The sequence below is a fragment of the Scomber japonicus genome, chromosome 11 (genome assembly GCF_027409825.1).
Source record: "Scomber japonicus isolate fScoJap1 chromosome 11, fScoJap1.pri, whole genome shotgun sequence".
NCBI lineage: Eukaryota > Metazoa > Chordata > Actinopteri > Scombriformes > Scombridae > Scomber > Scomber japonicus.
In genome coordinates, this window is record NC_070588.1 from 11,300,661 (window position 1) to 11,321,491 (window position 20,831).

At 36.2% G+C, this 20,831-nt stretch overlaps 5 protein-coding genes across 5 annotated transcripts; all 5 read right to left on the reverse strand.

The window, feature by feature from the left end:
• Nucleotides 1-861: 861 nt before the first annotated feature.
• LOC128368022 (mast cell protease 1A-like) lies at nt 862-2,637 on the reverse strand. The gene is made up of 5 exons (XM_053328740.1): nt 2,586-2,637; nt 2,184-2,331; nt 1,781-1,916; nt 1,262-1,522; nt 862-1,101 (listed from the first exon to the last, which is right to left on the reverse strand). The coding sequence occupies exons 1-5, from the start codon at nt 2,635-2,637 to the stop codon at nt 934-936; spliced, it is 765 nt and encodes a 254-aa protein (XP_053184715.1). The 3' UTR covers nt 862-933.
• Nucleotides 2,638-3,969: 1,332 nt separating this feature from the next.
• LOC128368021 (mast cell protease 1A-like) lies at nt 3,970-5,701 on the reverse strand. The gene is made up of 5 exons (XM_053328739.1): nt 5,650-5,701; nt 5,375-5,522; nt 4,841-4,979; nt 4,262-4,543; nt 3,970-4,134 (listed from the first exon to the last, which is right to left on the reverse strand). Exons 1-5 carry the CDS (start codon nt 5,699-5,701, stop codon nt 3,970-3,972), a joined length of 786 nt encoding a protein of 261 aa, XP_053184714.1.
• A 3,028-nt stretch (nt 5,702-8,729) lies between these two features.
• Nucleotides 8,730-10,579, reverse strand: LOC128368020 (mast cell protease 4-like). Its single transcript, XM_053328738.1, has 5 exons — nt 10,528-10,579; nt 10,133-10,280; nt 9,667-9,811; nt 9,092-9,352; nt 8,730-8,927 (listed from the first exon to the last, which is right to left on the reverse strand). Exons 1-5 carry the CDS (start codon nt 10,577-10,579, stop codon nt 8,760-8,762), a joined length of 774 nt encoding a protein of 257 aa, XP_053184713.1. The 3' UTR covers nt 8,730-8,759.
• Nucleotides 10,580-13,949: 3,370 nt separating this feature from the next.
• On the reverse strand, nt 13,950-15,638 carry LOC128368338 (granzyme B-like). Its single transcript, XM_053329128.1, has 5 exons — nt 15,587-15,638; nt 15,363-15,510; nt 14,819-14,954; nt 14,284-14,535; nt 13,950-14,114 (listed from the first exon to the last, which is right to left on the reverse strand). Exons 1-5 carry the CDS (start codon nt 15,636-15,638, stop codon nt 13,950-13,952), a joined length of 753 nt encoding a protein of 250 aa, XP_053185103.1.
• Nucleotides 15,639-18,623: 2,985 nt separating this feature from the next.
• On the reverse strand, nt 18,624-20,572 carry LOC128368339 (granzyme B-like). The gene is made up of 5 exons (XM_053329129.1): nt 20,521-20,572; nt 20,154-20,301; nt 19,557-19,695; nt 18,966-19,226; nt 18,624-18,791 (listed from the first exon to the last, which is right to left on the reverse strand). The coding sequence occupies exons 1-5, from the start codon at nt 20,570-20,572 to the stop codon at nt 18,624-18,626; spliced, it is 768 nt and encodes a 255-aa protein (XP_053185104.1).
• Between the last annotated feature and the right edge of the window lie 259 nt (nt 20,573-20,831).

A 20,831-nucleotide genomic window follows, 5' to 3' on the forward strand; every position in this document is an offset into this window, starting at 1 on the left:
TAGGCATCACATTTGTTGTGCAAAGTTCCCTCTTTAAATGTACACAGAAGTATGAGAGTTTTGTATTAACTTAGATTCAATGTTGACTTTAAATCTTAACCAATCTCTAAACAGGTAATTGAGAAGAGATATTTCACAAGAGATCCAAGCCAGGTGAGTTTTGCATTTCCAGCATTTATTTGTATTATAAGAAATATGCAAAAAATAACAAATCACAATGGCATTATGATAATATTGGTGAAAGCGCTTCTCACTCTAAAATAAGAATTCAGTCGTGAAGGATTAAGGTTTTCATTTTATGGTGAACTATTCTTTTAAAACATCTCTTTCACTTTCTCTGTAGATGATGGGTTTCACAGACAACTTCAAAAGTTTGCACTACAACTGACAAACCATGAACACAACAGTATTCGGTGGTCTCAGCGTGACACCTGTGGGCTTGTACAACACAATTCAACCATCACGCTCGCTCACTTGCTGTTATTCATACTTTCATACCCAACTTGTTTTCACTGCTGTTTCTCCTTAATGAAAATCCTTCAGAATATGTCTGCGTTCTCTAACTCTTTCATTTACAGTAAGATTTAAATGTGTGTCACAGAAACATTGGATTGTTAATTAACTTAGCAAAATAAAGAAAAGCATATTAAAAGCTGACCAAGCTAGCACAAGAATTTGCGAAAGGGAACAATTCCAAAATTTAAAGATTTAATATGGTTTGAAAAAACATAAGGAGATGAATGTACAGTGTAAATTTCGTGTTATAACTCCCCCCCCCCAAGACTTTAAATAATGCATCCAATGCATCCAATTGTATTTCGATTTCTCACATACAAGCTTAATAATTTTTTTGAATAATTGACTTTCTAAATGTTTGAGTTATAATAGACAGATGAAAGGGCAGTATTCTTGGCCTCAAATAGCAGCTCTGGCTCATTCAGCATGGCCTAATCCCTGCATCACTCTCTTAATCCATGGTAGAAAGGCCTGGATTTTAGTGAAGACATGGGGATACTCGGGATCATTACAGTCACATTTCTCGGTGAATGCTGTTATCCCCTGTGGCGTGGTGTTGCAGATAAGTGGCCCACCAGAATCACCCTATAGGAAAAAGAACATATAATTTAGTTGTCCATGAAAAGATTGCATCAGTTTTACATGATTAAAGGAAACAAGTTTGCAAAATGTTCTGTTAGCAGCATTAAGGTGTATTTTGCTGTATTTAATAATTGGTGTTTTATTTGTTAGTCTGTTTAATTACCTGACAAACCCCTCCCTTCTTTTTGGTGTGTGAGGTGCATATCATGTGAATAATATTGAAGTGTTCTTTCCATTTGTTTTTGCACTCATTGCTGGATTGTGTCTTCTCCGTGGTCTCGCGCAATATGTGTGATGGAGGTCTCTTTTTTCCAGTTTTGCCCCAGCCAGCAACATCACACTTTATGTTGTCAGGAATTTTATTGTCCTTCATAGGTAGTCCAATTGTCTTTACATACTTATTAAGCGTGGCATTCTTTTTTAACTGTGAAAGAAAACAGAGTCAGAGCATCATTTGTTATTTTGCACTTTGTGGCACAACACAATGAGCATATGTATTAGAAACTTGTGTTAATTTTTGTAAGCTTTCTTGAGATTTTAGTTTAACAGGGTTAAGTTAAATTTGATGAAATTGAAATTATGACATTAACCTCAGCTAAATATTTTACAAAATACTTTCCAGGTTTCAGTTTTTAAACACATAAGTGCACCTTTGATGAACGTTTACAGAATTTTAGTTTACCTCAAGTAGCATGATGTCATTATCAAATTGTCCATTGTATTCCGGATGTGGATGGTACTTCACTTCAATCCTTTGCTGACTTTTCTCTTTCTTGGTTACGTCATGTGCTCCAAGTACCACTGTCATTTGCTCAGGTCTGACAACCATGGGACAAAATGAATGTAAAAACATAGATTTTTTACAATATATTTAGCACTAAACACTTTGTATGTTACAAACATTAAAAAGTTTGAAGCAACAATTACTGTTCAAATTTCAATCAAAATTGATTGTTGCTTGTTGATTAATACAGTGGTAAAAATTAAAAAAGTTATAATTTAAAGGTGAAAAAAACAGACCAAGGATTTCATGCCACAAAATTAATTTCACTTTATGCTGCTGCATTGATGTAAAATAAACTCACAGTTTGCAGTGCGCTGCAGTCAGGACAAAGTCCTCCCGAATAAGTATCCCACCACATTTATGACTTCCATCAACCTGCAGTGATGCCATGTAGGGTCTGGAATGAGGCTTTGCTTTCTTACCGCCCACGATGCCGCTCTCCATAGCCCCTGACATGAGGAGACAGGATCAAATAAATACACTGATTACAACATACAAAATCCAACAGCCAAATTATTACAGACTAGACTAGAGACAACATTACTGTATGCCTTCATCAAAACTATTAATGATCCATTAGTGAGGCTTTTTTAGTAAAAAAACCCCCACCTGTGACCCATAAAGAAATTGCTGTTATTACAATTACAATGATTATTTAGAATCAGTTTTCAATAATGTTTAAAGGGATTTCATCTGATCTTACCAGAAATGGAGAGCAGCTGAAAGACAAATACAAGGCAAAATGCATGCATCATGGTTGCTGTACAGGAATAAACTTTGAACCGTCTGTCTGGCTTTGCTTCCCCCACCACCTTTTATAGTCAACCTTCCAACTCACACAACGGAAACTCTGGGGACAGGTGTCAAAATCACTCTTGCACAGATGAATTGAGATCACATATGCATAAATAAGGCTGTATTTTTCTGTAATACTCATTTAGTACTATGCAGGCCTGTATAGACCTCCCCTTGAGTAATGCTCAGGCTTTGTGGACTCTATACTTTGGTGTAATAGGGGTTGATTAGAAGTCGTAGTTGTCAATGTTTGAAAAAAATAAAGTTCATTGAAATTAAAAAAGAACAGCAGCGTATTAACAAGCAAGGTAATAAGCCTCATACAGCATAGTGTCCTATTCTTTCTACTGTACATCAGATGGAGCTATAGATGTTTCAGGGTGCATAAAATACATTTGTGAGAGATGAGGATCAGCTCAGTCCTGTTATATTGTAGCGTCTGGTAAAATGTTAATATTTATGAGAATGGCTGTCACCTCCCACTATTGACCAAGCAGCATGATGGAAGATCAAAAAAATAGCGTCCACTTGATATTTATTTTCAAATTAAAACCATTTTCCCATTGTTATTGGTTACAACTGAGTTTTAGGAAGAAGAGCTTTTCTGTATGGCTATTGTCAATTATAATCAAAACTGAATTTTTAAAAAGTATTTTCATTCAGTCATGAAGGACTAAGGTTTTCATTTTATGGTGAAGTGTTCCTTTAAAACGACATCTCTTTCACTTTCTGTGCAGATGATGGGCTTCAAATATAGAAATCAGTTTATGTTGTAAAGTTTGCACGTTGCCTGACAATCATTGAACGTGACAACAATTTCCTGTGGTTTGAACGTGATGCCTGTGGGCTTTTACAAGACAAATTAACCAACAGACTTTCTCACATACTTTGATACCTGACCGCCCACACAACCCATCATGTTCTAACTGCCATTTCTCCGTAATGAAACACTTTCGACTGTGTCTGTAACTTTTTTATTTGCAGTAAGATTCAAACATGTTACAAAAACATTAAATTGTCAACTGACTTACAGAAATAAACAAAAGCATAGTCAAAGCAGACCAAACTTGTTTTTAGGCTTTTAATATGACATTTTAGAACATACGCAGGTGGCAGAAGCAAGTAAGCATGAGTTTTGTGTTAAATTTAAACTTTTCCCCCAATTTTAAATAATGCATAAAATTGTATTTGTACATGTAAAACATTCACAGACTTTTTATATACACATTTTTCAAACTAATTGATTTTCTAAATGTTTACGTAATAATAAAAAAGAAGAAAGCAGTTCTGAATTATGCAGTGTCCCCCGATCCCTGCATCACTTTCTTCATCCAAGGAAGAAAGGCCTGGATTTTAATGGAACCATGGGGATACTTGGGATCATTACAGTCTTTGGCAGTGAATGCTATTATCCCCTGAAGCTTGTTGTTACAGATAAGCGGTCCACCAGAATCACCCTATAGGAAAAAGACAACGTAAATACATGATTTAGTAGTACATGAAAAGATTACATCAGTACAACAAGTTTGTGTGTTTGATGAATTTTGTTGGTTTATTTGTTTATTTGTTAGTCTGTTTGATCACCTGACAAAACCCTCCCTTCTTTTTGGTAAATGCAGTGCATATCATGTGATCAGCTTTGAAGTCTTTTCCATATGTTTTTGTGCACTCATTACTGGATTGTGTCTTCTCCATGGTCTCCCTCAGTATGTGTGATGGAAGGTTCTTTTTTCCTTTTCGGCCCCAGCCAGCAACAGCACACTGGATGTTGTCAGGAATTTTTTCGTCTTTCTTAGGTAGTCCAATAGTCTTAACATACTTATTAAGTGTGGCATTCTTTTTAACTGTGAAAGAAAACAGGGTCATCTGTGCATCATTTGTTATTTTGCACTTTGGGGTACAACACAGTAAACATATGTATTAGAAACTTCAGTTTGTGTTAGTCCTTTTAAGGCTTTCTTGAGATTTTAGCTATAACATCAATTTCCTCATCTATTTCATTACAAATGTGTGAAATTAGTGCAGTGTTAAATCAGAAAAACAAACAGAACTGAAACAATGGCATTACCTGCAGCTAAATATTATACAAAGTACCTTCCAGGTTTCCGTTTTTAAACACATAAGTGCAGCTTTGATATGAACATTTACAGAATTTTAGTTTACCTCAAGTAGCATGATGTCATTATCATATTGCCCTTTTTTGTATTTCGGATATGGATGGTACTTCACTTGAATCCTTTGCTGACTTTTCTCTTTCTTGGTTATGTCTTGTGCTCCAAGTACCACCATCATTTGCTGAGGTCTGACAACCATGGGACAAAATGTATGTAATTAATGTATCTATACTTAACACTAATAACTTTGTAAAGTACAAACATTACAAGTTTGTAGCAATAATTACTGAAAAAACTAAAAAGTGGCAATAGAAATCTTAATGCAGTGGCAAACAATAGTTTTAAGAAAATGATTTAGGGGTGAAGTATTTCATTTTGTTTCATTCTTAACGTCAATCTAAGGCAGATACTACATGTCATATCACAAATTATAATGTGTCACAAATCATTAAAATCTGTTAGATATGATAAACAAAGGCTTATTGAGAATCATTTCATCCTTATGCTACTTGGGGCACCAAGGATTTCATGCCACAAAATTCATTTCACTTTATGCTGCTGCACTGATTTAAAAGAAACTCACAGTTTGCAGTGTGCTGCAGTTAGGACAAAGTCCTCCCGAATAAGCATCCCACCACATTTATGACTTCCATCAACCTGCAGTGATGCCATGTAGGGTCTAGAATGAGGTTTTACTTTCTTACCATCCACAATGCCGCTCTCCATAGCCCCTGACATGAGGAGACAGGGTCAAATAAATATACTGATTACAACATATATAATCCTCAACAGCCAAATTATTACTGATTGATACTAGAGACAAAGCAGTTATTTGAAAGGAATTTCATTTGATCTTACCAGAGAGGGAGAGCAGCTGAAAGACAAATATAATGCAATATGTATGCATCATGGTTGTTGTACAGGAATAAAAGTTGAACAGTCTGTCTGGCTTTGCTGCCCTTGCCACCTTTTGTAGTCAACCTTCCAACTTGCACAACCGAAACTTTGTGGGCAGGTGTCAAAATCATTCTTGCACAGTGGAACTGAGATCACACCTTTTTCACTGCAGCATGAGTGAGACCCTTCAGATCTGAGATGATCAAGTTAAGTCTGTTGACCTAATTTGTGTTGGCATCCATCTCATTGTTGTAGTTCTTCACTGCTCACAGAGTCTAAGTGCCCTAATTTAACGATCTATAGTGCATGGCGTGAAGTGAGTGGCGCAAGTGCCTTTGGGGCGTGTCCAAATCCACTTTCACTATTTCAACGGTGGAACAATGGTCACTGCCAGGCACATGGTCTAAAAGGGATGGAAGTCCCCTGATTAATCATAGGCGTGTTTTGGGCGTAACACGCGGTAAACCAATCAAAGTGTCATCTCCCACTCCCTTTAATATCCAGGAGCGCTGTCACTTTGGCGGATTGCTATTATAACGGCGCATTTATCTAGCAATGCGTTTCAATAATATAACATGAGTTAATTTTGCTGAAACGAAAGTTGGCTGATGAGCTGCTAACCTCACATTTAATTTATATAAAGGAAGAATATGGACATATCATCAACCAGTCTGATGAGTGTAGAGCTGTGCAGCAGCCTGGTGTCATCAGCTATTTAATAAACAGTGAGTGGCTGTGCGTAATGGCACTGCGCTCTGTGCAGCATCTCAGAGGCTACAGACTTTCATAGGTTGTTAGGACTGTCCACAACAGCGCTCTCCTTTTTTTTTTTTTTTTTTTTTTTTTTTAACAATTAATTAAATCTGAGAAATATTATGACTAACTAATATGACATGCATTTTTAATATGTTGATATACATCATGATACGAATTCACATTGTGGTCCTTTTATTTGTAATGTTTTGCATGTTTGTCTGCTGCTGCGCGTCCGTGTGCGTAACAGGCACAGTGTCTGCGCCGCCTATATAGGAGCGTATTGGACTCTTGATAATGCGCCCCTTAAATAATAGTAACATCGATTTCCTCTGCCTCAAAACAGCAATGCGCCACCAATGCGCCTGACCACACCTCATTTTGAGACCTACACGCCCATAGGCGCACAGACTGGATAACGAGGCACAGGTGTAACACATTTGGGGAAGGGAGGCAAACAGGAGGGGAGGAAGTTAGACAAGACATATCAAAATGAAACAGGAAGTAGACAAGACAAAAAACTAACTCAAACAAAATACATTACACAACTACAGGGCCCGGACACTGTAATTTCTTTGATTTCAGGAATTCAGGATTGCCAGCTTGAATTGCATTGCTTTTCAACAGATAGCCCAAGTTAGAATTTTACACTGCAATATTTTATTTCAATGTTAAAACCAAGCATGCAACATGACTGAGCCTAATAAACCCAGGCACTTGTGTACTGGAGATCTATGCAGGCCTACATTGTTCAATGTAGACCTGCATAGACCTCCTCGAGTCCTACTCGTAATTTGTGTGTGATTAGAAGATTAGAAGTTGATTTAAGCTGCTAATTGCTCATTTCTAAAAAAAGTCCCTTCAACAACCAACAAGTAAGAATTTACTGAAGAAAAATACATGTGGGTGTTTGTATGACACAACATGCTATGTCACACACACTTGATCCTAGAATTTGGATAAATGATGTCTGATTGACAGTTCACCCAAGTGTCTTTCGATTTAAAAAAAAGATGAGTTGAAATCAGTTAAAATATGTAATAAGAAAAAAGTGGCAATGTTTTCACAAGAAAGATAATAAGCCTCAAACTGCATATTGTATTCTTTCTACTGTACACTAGATGGAGCCACAGATGTTTCAAGGTGCATAAGAAACATTTGTGAGAGATGAGGATCAGCCCAGTACTCATGTATTATATGAAAGCATCTGGCAAAATGTTAGTATTTATAAGAATGGCTGTCATCTTTTTGATGACCGATCAAAAAAATGCTGTCCACTTGACCTTTCATTGTCAAGTTGAAAAAATGCTGCCGTTGTCAAGATAATAGTCAGGAATAGAGAAAGTAAAAGGAAGGGTACTGAATTGAGGGGCATAAAAAGCAGCATTTCCAATTTTACTATGAGCCTGATTTCCAATCTCAAAAAGACCGGCAGCAGATGACCTAAGGATAAGTGGAGGGCAGTAACATGTCAAGCTTCACAGAAGAAAGATTACACAGAAAATGTTATGGTTAGTTTTACATTTCCTGCCTTTATTTCCATTATAAGAAATAAGAATGATGAATCACAATGCTTTTTTTACAATATTGGTGAAAGGACTTTTCATCCCAAAGTAACAAATCAGTCACAAAGGACTAATTTATTTCATTTTTTGGTGAAATGTTCCTTTAAAACAACATACCTCTTTCATTTTCTCTGCAGAAGAAGGGTTTCACAGGAAACAGTCCAACTTCAAAAGTTTGCACTATGTCTGACAAACCTTGAACACAGCAGCAGTTTCCTGTGGTTTGACCATGATGCCTGTGGGCTTTTACAACACAATTTAACTAACAGACTTACTCACATATGTAGATACCCGACCCCCCACACAACCCACCATGTTTTCACTATTTTTCCTTAATGAAAACCCCTCTGAATGTGTCTGTATGGTCTAACTTTCATATTTCCTGTAAGATTCAAACGCGTTTCACAAAAACATTGGATTGTCAACTGGTTTCGAAAAATAAACAGAAGTGTATGCATAGATGACCAAACTTACACAAGAATTTGCATAAGGTAACAATTCCAAAATTTAAAGACAGGTTTTTAACATGGTGTTGAAGAATATCGGCAAATGGATGTACAGTATAAATGTTGTGTTAAAATACTCATCCCCCAGATTTTAAATTACATGTTCAATTGTATTTTTATTTCTCACATGTAAAACTTCATGGTTTGTTTTTCAAAAAGTAATTGATTTTCTTAATGTTGGCTTCAATTATTCAATAGTAAAGAGAAAAAAGGGCAGTATTCTTGGCCTCTCAATAGCAGTTCTGTCTCATTCAGCATCCCCCAATCCCTGCATCACTTTCTTAATCCACGGTAGATAGGCATGGACTTTCGTGAAGACATGAGGATACTTGGGATTATTACAGTCATCTCTGAAGGTGAAAGCAGTTATTCCGTGTGGCTTGGTGTTGCAGATAAGTGGTCCACCAGAATCACCCTATAGGAAAAAGACAACAGAAATATATGATGATGAGTCATGAGTAGTTGGAAAAGATTACATGAATAAAGGAAACACATTTGCATAATTTTCTGTTAGCAGCATTAAGGTGTATTTTGTTGTCTTTAATAGTTGGTAGTTTGTTTGTTGGTCTGTTTGATCACCTGACAAACCCCTCCCTTCTTCTTGGTAAATGCAGTGCATATCATGTGATCAGCATTGAAGTATTCTCCCCATATATGTTTGCACTCAAAGCTGAATTGCAACTTCTCCGTGGCCTCCCTTAGAACAGGTGATCGCTGTCTTGTGTCTCCAGTTAGGCCCCAGCCTGCAACAGCACACTTGATGTTGGCTGGAATTTTCCCGTCTTTCTTAGGTAGTCCAATGGGCTTCACGTACTTATTAAGCGTGGCATTCTTTTTTAACTATGAAAGAAAACCGAGTCAGAGCATCATTTGTTATTTTGTACTGTGTGGCAAAACACTGTAAACATATATATAAACTTCACTGTGTCGTAAGGCTTTATTGAGATTTTAGCTATAATATCGAGTGTCCACATCCTCATCTGCTTCATTGCATGTGTGAAATTATTATAAATCAGATAGAAGACCCACTGAAAAAATGAAACTGAAACAATTGCATTAACTGCAGTTAAATATTACACAAAATACCTTCCAGGTTTCAGTTTTTAAAAACATGAATGAATGAATTGATGAACGTTTACAGAATTTTAGTTTACCTCAAGTAGCATGATGTCATAATCATATTGTCCATTGTATTTCGGATGTGGATGGTACTTCACTTGAATCCTTTGCTGACTTTTCTCTTTCTTGGTTATATCATGTGCTCCAAGTACCACTGTCATTTGCTGAGGTCTGACATCCCTGGGACAAAAATAATGTAAATATTTTATCTGTACTGTACACATATACTGAGCACTTAATACATAAGGAACTTACAAACATCAAAACTTTGAAGCAAAATTAGTATGCATAAAGTGTCAATCAAAACCCTCAGGCTTGGGCAGATACTGTATGTCTTATCATGATGCTTCATATGTAACAAATCATTTAACATATATTAGAAATAATAAACATAGGCATATTGAGAATCATTGAATCCTTGTGCTGCTCGTGGCACCAAAGATTGAATGCCACAAAATTAATTTTACTTTATGCTGCTGCAGTGGTATAAAATAAACTCACTTTTTGCAGTGTGCTGCAGTTAGGACAAAGTCCTCCCGAATAAGTATCCCACCACATGTGTGACTTCCATCAACCTGCAGTGATGCCATGTAGGGTCTAGAATGAGGCTTTGCAACCCTACCACCCACGATGCTGCTCTCCATTGCCCCTGACATGAGGAGACAGGGTTAAAGTAAATATACTGATTACAACATAAAAAATCCTTAGCAGCCAAATTATTACAAATAGATACTAGAGACAAAATATGACTTCATCCAAACTAATAATTATCCATTAATAAGGCTTATTAAAAAAAGAAAATCACCTGTGACTCTAAAATATGCTCTTATTACTATTATAGTAATGATTTAGAGTCACTTTTCAATCATTTTGAAAGAAATTTCACCTGATCTTACCAGAAATGGAGAGCAGTTGAAAGACAAATACAAGGCAACATGCATGCATCATGGCTGCTGTACAGGAATACAAGTTGAACAGTCTGTCTGGTTTTGCTGCCCCCACCAACTTTTGTAGTCAACCTTCCAACTTGCATAACCGAAACTTTGTGGTCAAGTATCAAATCATTCTTGCACAGTGGAACTGAGATCACACCTATTTCACTGCAGCATGGGCGAGACCCTTCAGATCTGGAATGATCAAGTCTGTTAACCTCTTACTTGTGTTGGGGTCCATCTCATTGTCGTAGATACTCTCTACTCACAGAGTGTAAATCTCTTTGTACTTGTATTTGCTGTATTGTGGGTTTATGTTGTAGTGAAAAACATCACGAGTAATTAAATATTTCTAATCACCAGTTAATCCATCTGCTACTGGCCTGAAAATCAGACAAGTCCCTCAAAATAAATCATATTTCTTTAATAAGCTATGGGTGATCATATTTAGAAGATAAGAATCATAATTATTATTATTGCTATTATTGACTTATTCTTTTTATCCATGGTCTGCATTTCCTCTAAAGGAAAAGAGTGGTGGTAAGTGGTTAATGACCATGTGGAAAGTTTGTATTAACATCACATTAACCATAGTGTGAGCAAAGGTTTTCACACTTCACACTACACACACAAATAAGGCTGTAATGTGTAATACTCACCGTGTATAATGTAGATCTGCACTGGACTTTTCTATATTGGTGTAATATGTAGGGGGTTGATTAGAAATTCATTCAAGGTTTTAATATTAGTTGCAAATTTCTGAAAAAGAAAATGCTTCCAACAACCAACAAATAAGCATTTACTGAAGAAAATGCTTGTTTTGTATGACTCATCATGCTGTTTTGGACGAATGTGGACGTATGGTGTCTGATTGACCCTTCACACAAGTGTCTTTAAAAATATGAAATTAAAAAGAGCAGCAATGTCTTCACAAGACAGATAATAAGCATCATAGAGCATACTGTATTATTTCTACTGTACACCAGATGGAGCTAGATATGTTTCAGTGTGCATTACTTATATTATGGCATCTGGTAAAATGTTCCCTCGATGTTACCTAGTGGGGACAAAAGGTCAAAATAGTGTCCAAGTGACTTTTTATTTTCAAGTTGAAGACATTTTGCTGTTTTTATTGCTTACAACTCAGACTTACTGAGAATAACTTTATTGTACAGCTTTTGTCAATTAGAATCTAAGCTCATTGAAAAAAAAATCTTACAGATTATAGTAAGAAATAGAGACAATTCTAGGAAGATTACTGAATTGTGTGGCGTAGTTTTAAAAAAGTAGCATTGCCATTATTATTATGGGCCTAATGTCCAACCTCTAAAGACCAGCAGCAGATGATCTTAGGGTAAATGGAGGACAGTAACATGTTAAGCTTGCTGTACGGTACACATTACACTACAGATGGGAGTGACATTCACAATGCATGTGTTCTCCAGCTGCACATCACTTTGTCATGGAGGAAACTGGTCTCATGTAGGCTTATAAACAGGTTTTGTGATTGTAGACATTTTTTTTTAGAGATTCCTAGATGGTTTGATATGCCAAGTATTGGTCTTAATGTTAAGGTTAGTTTTGTATTTCCTGCCTTTATTTCCATTATTAGAAATAACACTAATTAATCACAATGCCGTGATGATTATATTGGTGAAGGGACTTTTCATTTCAAAATAACAATTCAGTCGTGAAGGACAAATGTTTTAATTTTATGGTGAACCATTACATTAAAACAACACACCTCTTTCACTTTCTCTTCAGATAAGGGGTTTCACAGAAAACAGTCTAACTTCAAAAGCTTGCACTATGTCTGACAAACCATGAACACAGCAGCAGTTTCCTGTGGTTTGACCATGATGCCTGTGGGCTTTTACAACACAATTTAACTAACAGACTTACTCACATATGTAGATACCTGACCCCCCACACAACCCACCACATTTTCACTGGTATTTCTCCTTAATGAAAACCCCTCTGAATGTGTCTGTATGGTCTAACTTTAACACTGCCTGTGGGCTTTTACAACACAATTTAACAAACAGACTTACTCACATATAGATACCTGACTTTGGGCTTAAACGATTACACAAACAATTATCGAGGCATTTTTTCATGAACCGACGCGTAGTGTTATTTATTTCACTCGCATTATTTCACATGCTCTACTTGTGTTTTACGCGGATCGTTTTTACTGACGCACTGTCTACGCGTCACCAGCTATGTCGCGGAGCAGTTTACTAGAGAGTGAAAACTACAGTGTGTGTGTGGCATCTAGTCGGGGACGACACGGGGCGCGCGCACACTCACATCCAAAACAATCGCTTTTCTATCGCTTATTTGCCCGTCACGTCTTCTTTTTCCAATGTCACCGTGTGGATCATTAAGCTTGTTGTTCTAGTTAGTGAACTATCAGCTTCTACCTGCTGAGATCTCACAGTCAGCAGTAGGAGATGAGGAGAGGAGCAGGTGGAGGTGGAGGTTGATCTCAGATGTCTACACTGAAAGCGTGAGGCAGGAGGAGTGATGGAATCTAGTGCACTTCATTTGTAAAGTAGTCTAATAATGCAAAAGTTAAAATCGGTCACACTAAAAGTAAGTAAGTTATTGTATTTGTTTCAGAAGGCACTGAAGTTAAATGCACTAAATACAATAAATAGGTTTAGTTTTGATGTAAAAATGGAATATTCGGACCAAATAGCCTTTGTCTAAATTATACATCTTAAATATGTCCTGTTTCAAAGTCATTTGACTATACTTTATTATTATTTTCATTTATTTGTTTCAGAAGGCACTGAAGTTAAATTCACTACATGCAATAAATGGGTTAAAAAGGAATGCCCAGGAGTAAAATCCAATTGATTGTTCATTTTCAGACAGAGCTATTTAATTAGATAAAAAAATGTATTTGATAACTCGATTAATCAATGAAATAATCGATTACAGAAATAATCGATAGCTGCAGCCCTAACCTGACCCCACACACAACCCACCACATTTTTGCTGCTATTTCTCCTTAATAAAAAGCCTTCTGAATGTGTCTGTATGGTCTAACTTTAATATTTACTCTAAGATAAAAAAAAACAATGAATTATCAATTAATTTAGAAAAATGAGCAAATGTATATGCACAGATGGCTAAACTTACATGGTGTTAAGGAACATAGGCAGATGAATGTACAGTGTAAAATTTGTAATAAAATACTGATCCCCCAGATTTTAAAATAATGCATTCAATCGTATTTTTATTTCTCACATGTAAAACGATCACACATATAAGCTTTATACATGTTTAAAACAGATTGATTTCCTTAATATTTGCTTATATTATTCAATAACAAAGAGAAAAAAGGGCAGTATTCTTGGCCTCTGAATAGCAGCACTGGCTCATTCAGCATCCCCCAATCCCTGCATCACTTCCTTAATCCATGGTAGAAAGGCATGGACTTTCGTGAAGACATGGGGATACCTGGGATCATTACAATCTGAGCTGGTGAAAGCTGTTATTCCCTGAGGTTTGGTGTTGCAGATAAGTGGCCCACCAGAATCACCCTATAGGAAAAAGACAACATAAATACATGATTGAGTAGTCCATGAAAAGATTAAATCAGTTTTTCATGAATATATGAAACAAGTTTGTAAAATGTTCTGTTAGCAGCATTATTGGTGTATTTTGCTGTATTTAATAGTTAGTGGTTTATTTGTTAGTCTGTTTGATCACCTGACAAATCCCTCCTTTAGGAAATGTGGTGCATATCATGTGATCAACATTGAAGTATTCTCCCCACTTATTTTTGCACTTAGAGCTGGATTGCATCTTCTCCTTGGCCTCCCTCAGAACAGGTGATTGAGATTTGTCTCCAGTTAGGCCCCAGCCTGCAACAGCACACTCGATGTTGGCTGGAATTTTCCCGCCTTTCTTAGGTAGTCCAATGGGCTTCACATACTTATTAAGCGTGGCATTCTTTTTTAACTGCGAAAGAAAACCGAGTCAGAGCATCATTTGTTAATATATATAATATAATTATTATAATTAATATAAAGCGTCATTGAGATTTTAGTTATAACACTGAGTTCCCACATCCTCATCTGCTTCATTGCAAATATGTGAAATTAGTGCAGATTTTAGTTGAAGAATTGAAATTGAAATGATGGCATTAACTGCAGCTAAATATTATAAAAAATACTTTCCAGGTTTCAGTTTTTACACACATTATTGCAGCTTTAATATGAATTCATGCAGAATTTTAGTTTACCTCAAGTAGCATGATGTCATTATCAAATTGTCCATTGAATTCTGGATGTGGATGGTACTTCACTTGAATCCTTTGCTGACTGTCCTCTTCCTTGGTTATGTCATGTGCTCCAAGTACTACTGTCATTTGCTCATCCCTGAAAACCATGAGAAAAAAATGTAAATCATTTATCTGTACTTTACACATATACTTATTACTTAAGACATTGTAAGGAACCTACAAAACATCAAAATCTTGAAGCAATAATTAGTATACAGAAAGTGTCAATCAAAATTGTTTGTTGCATTAGTGTAGCTGTAAAAATAGTTTTGATTAAATGATTGAAGTATTGCATTGTGTCATTCTTAACCTCAGGCTATGGCAGATACTGTATGTCATATCATATATCATGATGTGTCAATAATATGTCACAAAATTATTTAAAATCTGTTAGAAATAATAAATACAGGCCAATTGAGAATAAGTTCATCCGTGTTCTGCTTGTTGCACCAAAGATTGCATGCCACAAAAGTCATTTCACTGCATTGATGTAAAATAAACTCACTTTTTGCAGTGTGCTGCAGTTAGGATGAAGTCCTCTCGAATAAGTATCCCACCACATATATGATGTCCACGGACCTGCAGTGATGCCATGTAGGGTCTAGAATGAGGCTTTGCAACCCTACCACCCACGATGCTGCTCTCCATTGCCCCTGACATGAGGAGACAGGGTAAAGTAAATACAATGATTGAAACATACTAAATCCTCACCATTTCATCTGATCTTACCAGAAATGGAGAGCAGCTGAAAGACAAATACAAGGCAACATGTATGCATCATGGCTGCTGTACAGGAACAAAAGTTGAACAGTCTGTCTGGCTTTGCTGTCCCCACCACCTTTTGTAGTCAACCTTCCAACTCAGACAACGGAAACTTTGTGGTCAAGCATCAAATCATTCTTGCACAGTTGAACTGAGATCACACCTTTTTAACTGCAGCATTAGTGAGACCCTTCAGATCTGGGATGATCAAGATAATAAGCTATGAGTGATCATATTTAGATAATAATAATAATTATAGATGCTTGACTCTTTTTAGCCATGGTCTGTATTTCCTCTAAAGGAAAAGACTGGTGGTAAGTGGTTAATGACCATGTGGAAAGTTTGTATTAACATCATATTAACCATAGTGTGAGCAAAGGTTTTCACACTTCATACTACACACACAAATAAGGCTGTAATGTGTAATACTGAGTACAATGTAGATCTGCACTGGACTTCTCTATCTTGATGTAATTTTCAGGGGGTTGATTAGAAGTTCATTCAAACTTTTAATACTAGTTGCAAATTTCTGAAAAATAATATGCTTTCAACAACCAACATGTTAGCATTTACTGAAGAAAATGCCAATGGGTGTTTGTGTGACTCATCATACTGTTTTGGACAAATTTGGGCGTATTATGTCTGATTGACCCTTGACACCATCACCTTTTGTAGTCAACCTTCCAACTTGCACAATGGAAACTTTGTGGGCATCATTCTTGCACAGTGGAACTGAGATCACACCTTTTTCACTGCAGCATGAGCGAGACTCTTCAAATATGGGATGATCAAGTCTGTTGACCTCATTTGTGTTGGCATCCATCTCATTGTTGTAGTTCTTCACTGCTCACAGAGTGCAAATCTCTTTATGCTTATATTTGCTGTATTATGTATTTATGTTGTAGTGAAAAGCATCATGAGTAATGAAGGATTTCTGATTAGCAGTTAATCTATCTGATAATGGCCTGAAAATAAGACGTCCCTCAAAATAACCTTTGAGAAATCATATTTTTGTAATAAGCTATGACTGATCATATTTAGATAATAATAATAATTATAGATGCTTGAGTCATTCTTTTTAGCCATGGTCTGCATTTCCTCTAAAGGAAAAGAGTGGTGGTAAGTGGTTAAAGACCATGTGGAAAGTTTGTATTAACATCATATTAACCATAGTGTGAGCAAAGGTTTTCACACTTCACACTACACACACAAATAAGGCTGTAATGTGTAATACTCACTGAGTATAATGTAGATCTGCACTGGACTTCTCTATTGTAATATGCAGAGGGTTGATTAGAAGTTCATTCAAGCTTTTAATATTAGTTGCTTATTTCTGAAGAATAAAATGCTTTCAATGACCAACAAGTAAGCAGACAATGCCAGTGGGTGCTTGTATGACTCATCGTGCTGTTTTAGACGAATTTGGGCGTATGATGTCTGATTGACCTTTCACACAAATGTCTTTTGATTAAAAAAAAAAAAAAAAAAAAAAAAAATGAACTGAGCTCAGTTAAAATATGAAACAAAAAAGAGCAGCAATGTCTTCACAGGACAGATAATAAGCGTCATAGAGCATGTTGTATTCTTTTTACTGTACACCAGATGGAGCTACAGATGCAGTGTGCATGAGATGCATTTGTGAGTGATGACGATCAGCCCAGTACTCATATATTGTAGCATCTGGTAATATGTCAGTATTTATAAGGATGGCTGTCAACCCCTGGTGGGACGACTGAAAAAAAAAAAAAAAAAAAGCGCCCACTTGAGTTTTTATTTTCAAGTTGAAGATATATTGCTGTTGCTATTGCTGTCAACTCAGTCTTAGGGAGTAGACTTTAACTGTACAGTTTTTGTCAAATAGGATCTAAGCCATTTAAAAAAAAACAGATTATAGGCAGAAATGGAGAACATTTGAGGAAGGTTACTGAATTGTGTGGTGTACTTGAAAAAGCAGCATTCCCAATTGTATTATAGATGATCTTAGGGTAAGTGGAGGACAGTAACATGTTAAGCTTTCTGTACGGTACACATTACACTACAGATGGCAGTGACATTCACAATGCATGTGTTCTCCAGCTGCACATTACTTTGTCATGTAGGCTTATAAACAGGTTTTGTGATTGTAGACATTTTTTTTTGAGATTCCTAGATGGTTTGATATGCCAAGTACTGGTCTTAATGTTAAGGTTAGTTTTGTATTTCCTGTCTTTATTTCCATTATTAGAAATAAGAATGATAAATCATAATGCTTTTTTGACAATATTGATGAAAGGACTTTTCATCCCATGGTAACAAATCAGTCACGAAGGACTAATGTTTTAATTTTTTGGTGAATTATTCCTTTAAAACAACATAGCTCTTTCACTTTCTCTTCAGATAAGGGGTTACACAGAAAACAGTCCAACTTCAAAAGTTTGCACTGTGTCTGACAAACCTTGAACACAGCAGCAGTTTCCTGTGGTTTGACCATGATGCCTGTGGGCTTTTACAACACAATTGAATTAACAGACTTACTCACATATGTAGATACGTGACCCCCCACACAACCCACCACATTTTCACTGGTATTTTTCCTTAATGAAAACCCCTCTGAATGTGTCTGTATGGTCTAACTTTCATATTTCCTGTAAGATTCAAACGCGTTTCACAAAAACATTGGATTGTCAACTGGTTTCGAAAAATAAACAGAAGTGTATGCATAGATGACCAAATTTACACAAGAACTTGTATAAGGGAACAATTCCAAAATTTTAAGATAGGTTTTTAACATGGTGTTAGAGAACATTGGCAAATGGATGTACAGTATAAATGTTGTGTTAAAATAATCATCCCCCAGATTTTAAATAATGCATTCAACTGTATTTTTATTTTTTATGCGTAAAACATTCACACATATTTTTATATACATGTTTTAAACTAATTGATTTTCTTAATGTTTGCTTACATTATTCAATAATAAAGACATGCAAGGGCAGTAGGCTTGGCATCGAATAGCATCTCTGGCTCATTCAGCATCCCCCAATCCCTGCATCACTTCCTTAATCCACGGCAGAAAGGCGTGGACTTTAGTGAAGACATGGGGATACTTGGGATTATTACAATCTTCTTCTCTGGTGAAAGCTGTTATCCCGTAAAGCTTGGTGTTGCAGATAAGTGGTCCACCAGAATCACCCTATAGGAAAAAGACAACATAAATACATGATTGAGTAGTTGGAAAAGATTACATCAGTTTTTCATGAATAAACAAACAAATAAACAAGTTTGTAAAATTTCCTGTGAGCAGCATTAAGGTGTATTTTGTTGTCTTTAATAGTTGGTAGTTTGTTTTTTTGGTCTGTTTGATCACCTGACAAACCCCTCCCTTCTTCTTGGTAAATGCGGTGCATATCATGTGTTCAGACTTGAAGTATTCTCCCCATATATATTTGCACTCAAAGCTGAATTGCATCTTCTCCGTGGCCTCCCTCAGTACATCTGACACAACTCTGTTGTCTCCAGTTAGGCCCCAGCCAGCAACTTCACACGTGATGTTGGCTAGAATTTTCTTGTCTTTCTTAGGTAGTCCAATGGGCTTCACATACTTATCAAGCCTTGCATTCTTTTTTAACTGTAAAAGAAAACGGAGTCAGTTAATTTGTTATTTTGCACTGTGAGGCACAACATAGTAAAAGTATCTATAAGAATCTTCAGTTTGTGTTGGTCTTTTCAAAGATTTATTGAGATTTTAATTTCATATCAAGTTCCCCCATCCTCATCTGCTTCATTGCAAATGTGTGACATTAGTACAGCTTTAATTTAAAGTGAAGTTAAGTTAAATTTAATGAAATTGAAATTATGACATTAACCTCAGCTAAATATTTTACAAAATACTTTACAGGTTTCAGTTTTTAAACACATAACTGCACCTTTGATGAACGTTTACAGAATTTTAGTTTACCTTAAGTAACATGAGGTCATTATCATATTGCCCTTTGTATTTCGGATGTGGATAGTGCTGCTTCACTTCAATCCTTTGCTGACTTTTCTCTTTCTTGGTTATGTCGTGTGCTCCAAGTACCACTGTCAATTGTTCATCCCTGAAAACCATGGGACAGAAATAATGTAAAACATTTATCTGTACTTTACACATATACTTAGCACTTAAGACATTGTAAGGAAATTACAAACATCAAAACTTTGGAGCAATTATTACTGTACAAAAATAGTCAAGCAAGTTATTTGTTGCATTAATGCAGTGGTAAAAATAGTTTTGATTAATGAATGAATGAATGAATTGACTTTACTATTGACTTTTGACTTTAAGCATTTCATTTTGTGTCACGCTTAACCTCAATATAGAGCAGATACTGTATGTTGTCATATCATATATAATGATGTGTCATTAATATGTCACAAATCATTTAACATATATTAGAAATAATAAACACAGGCCGATTGAGAATGATTTAATCCTTATGCTACTCGTGGCACCAAGGATTTCATGCCACAAAATTCACTGTACTTATGCTGCTGCCTTGATGTAAAATAAACTCACTGTCTGCAGTGTGCTGCAGTTAAGATGAAGTCCTCTCGAATAAGTATCCCACCACATGTATGGTGTCCACGGACCTGCAGTGATGCCATGTAGCGTCTAGAATGAGGCTTTGCAACCCTACCACCCACGATGCTGCTCTCCATAGCCCCTGACATGAGGAGACAGAGTAAAATAAATACCCTGATTGACACATACAAAATCCACATCTTCATGGATTTAGATTAGAGACAAAATTATGCTTTTATCCAAGCTATTAATTATCCATTAATAAGACTTTTCTTTTTCAAAGCAACCATGACTCTAAAATATGCTGTGATTACTATTATCACTTTTCTGTAATTTTGAAATAATTTTCATTTGATCTTACCAGAAATGGAGAGCAGTTGAGAGACAAATATGATGCAATATGCATGCATCATGGTTGCTGTACAGGAATAAAAGTTGAACAGTCTGGCTTTGCTTCCCCCACCACCTTTTGTAGTCAACCTTCCAACTCACACAACCGAAACTTTGTGGTCAAGCATCAAATCATTCTTGCACAGTGGAACTGAGACCACATCTTTTTCACTGCAGCATCATCGAGACCCTTCAGATCTAGGATCATTAAGCTATGTCTGTTAACCTCTTACTTTGTGTTGGGGTCCATCTCATTGCTGTAGTCCTTCACTACTCACAGAG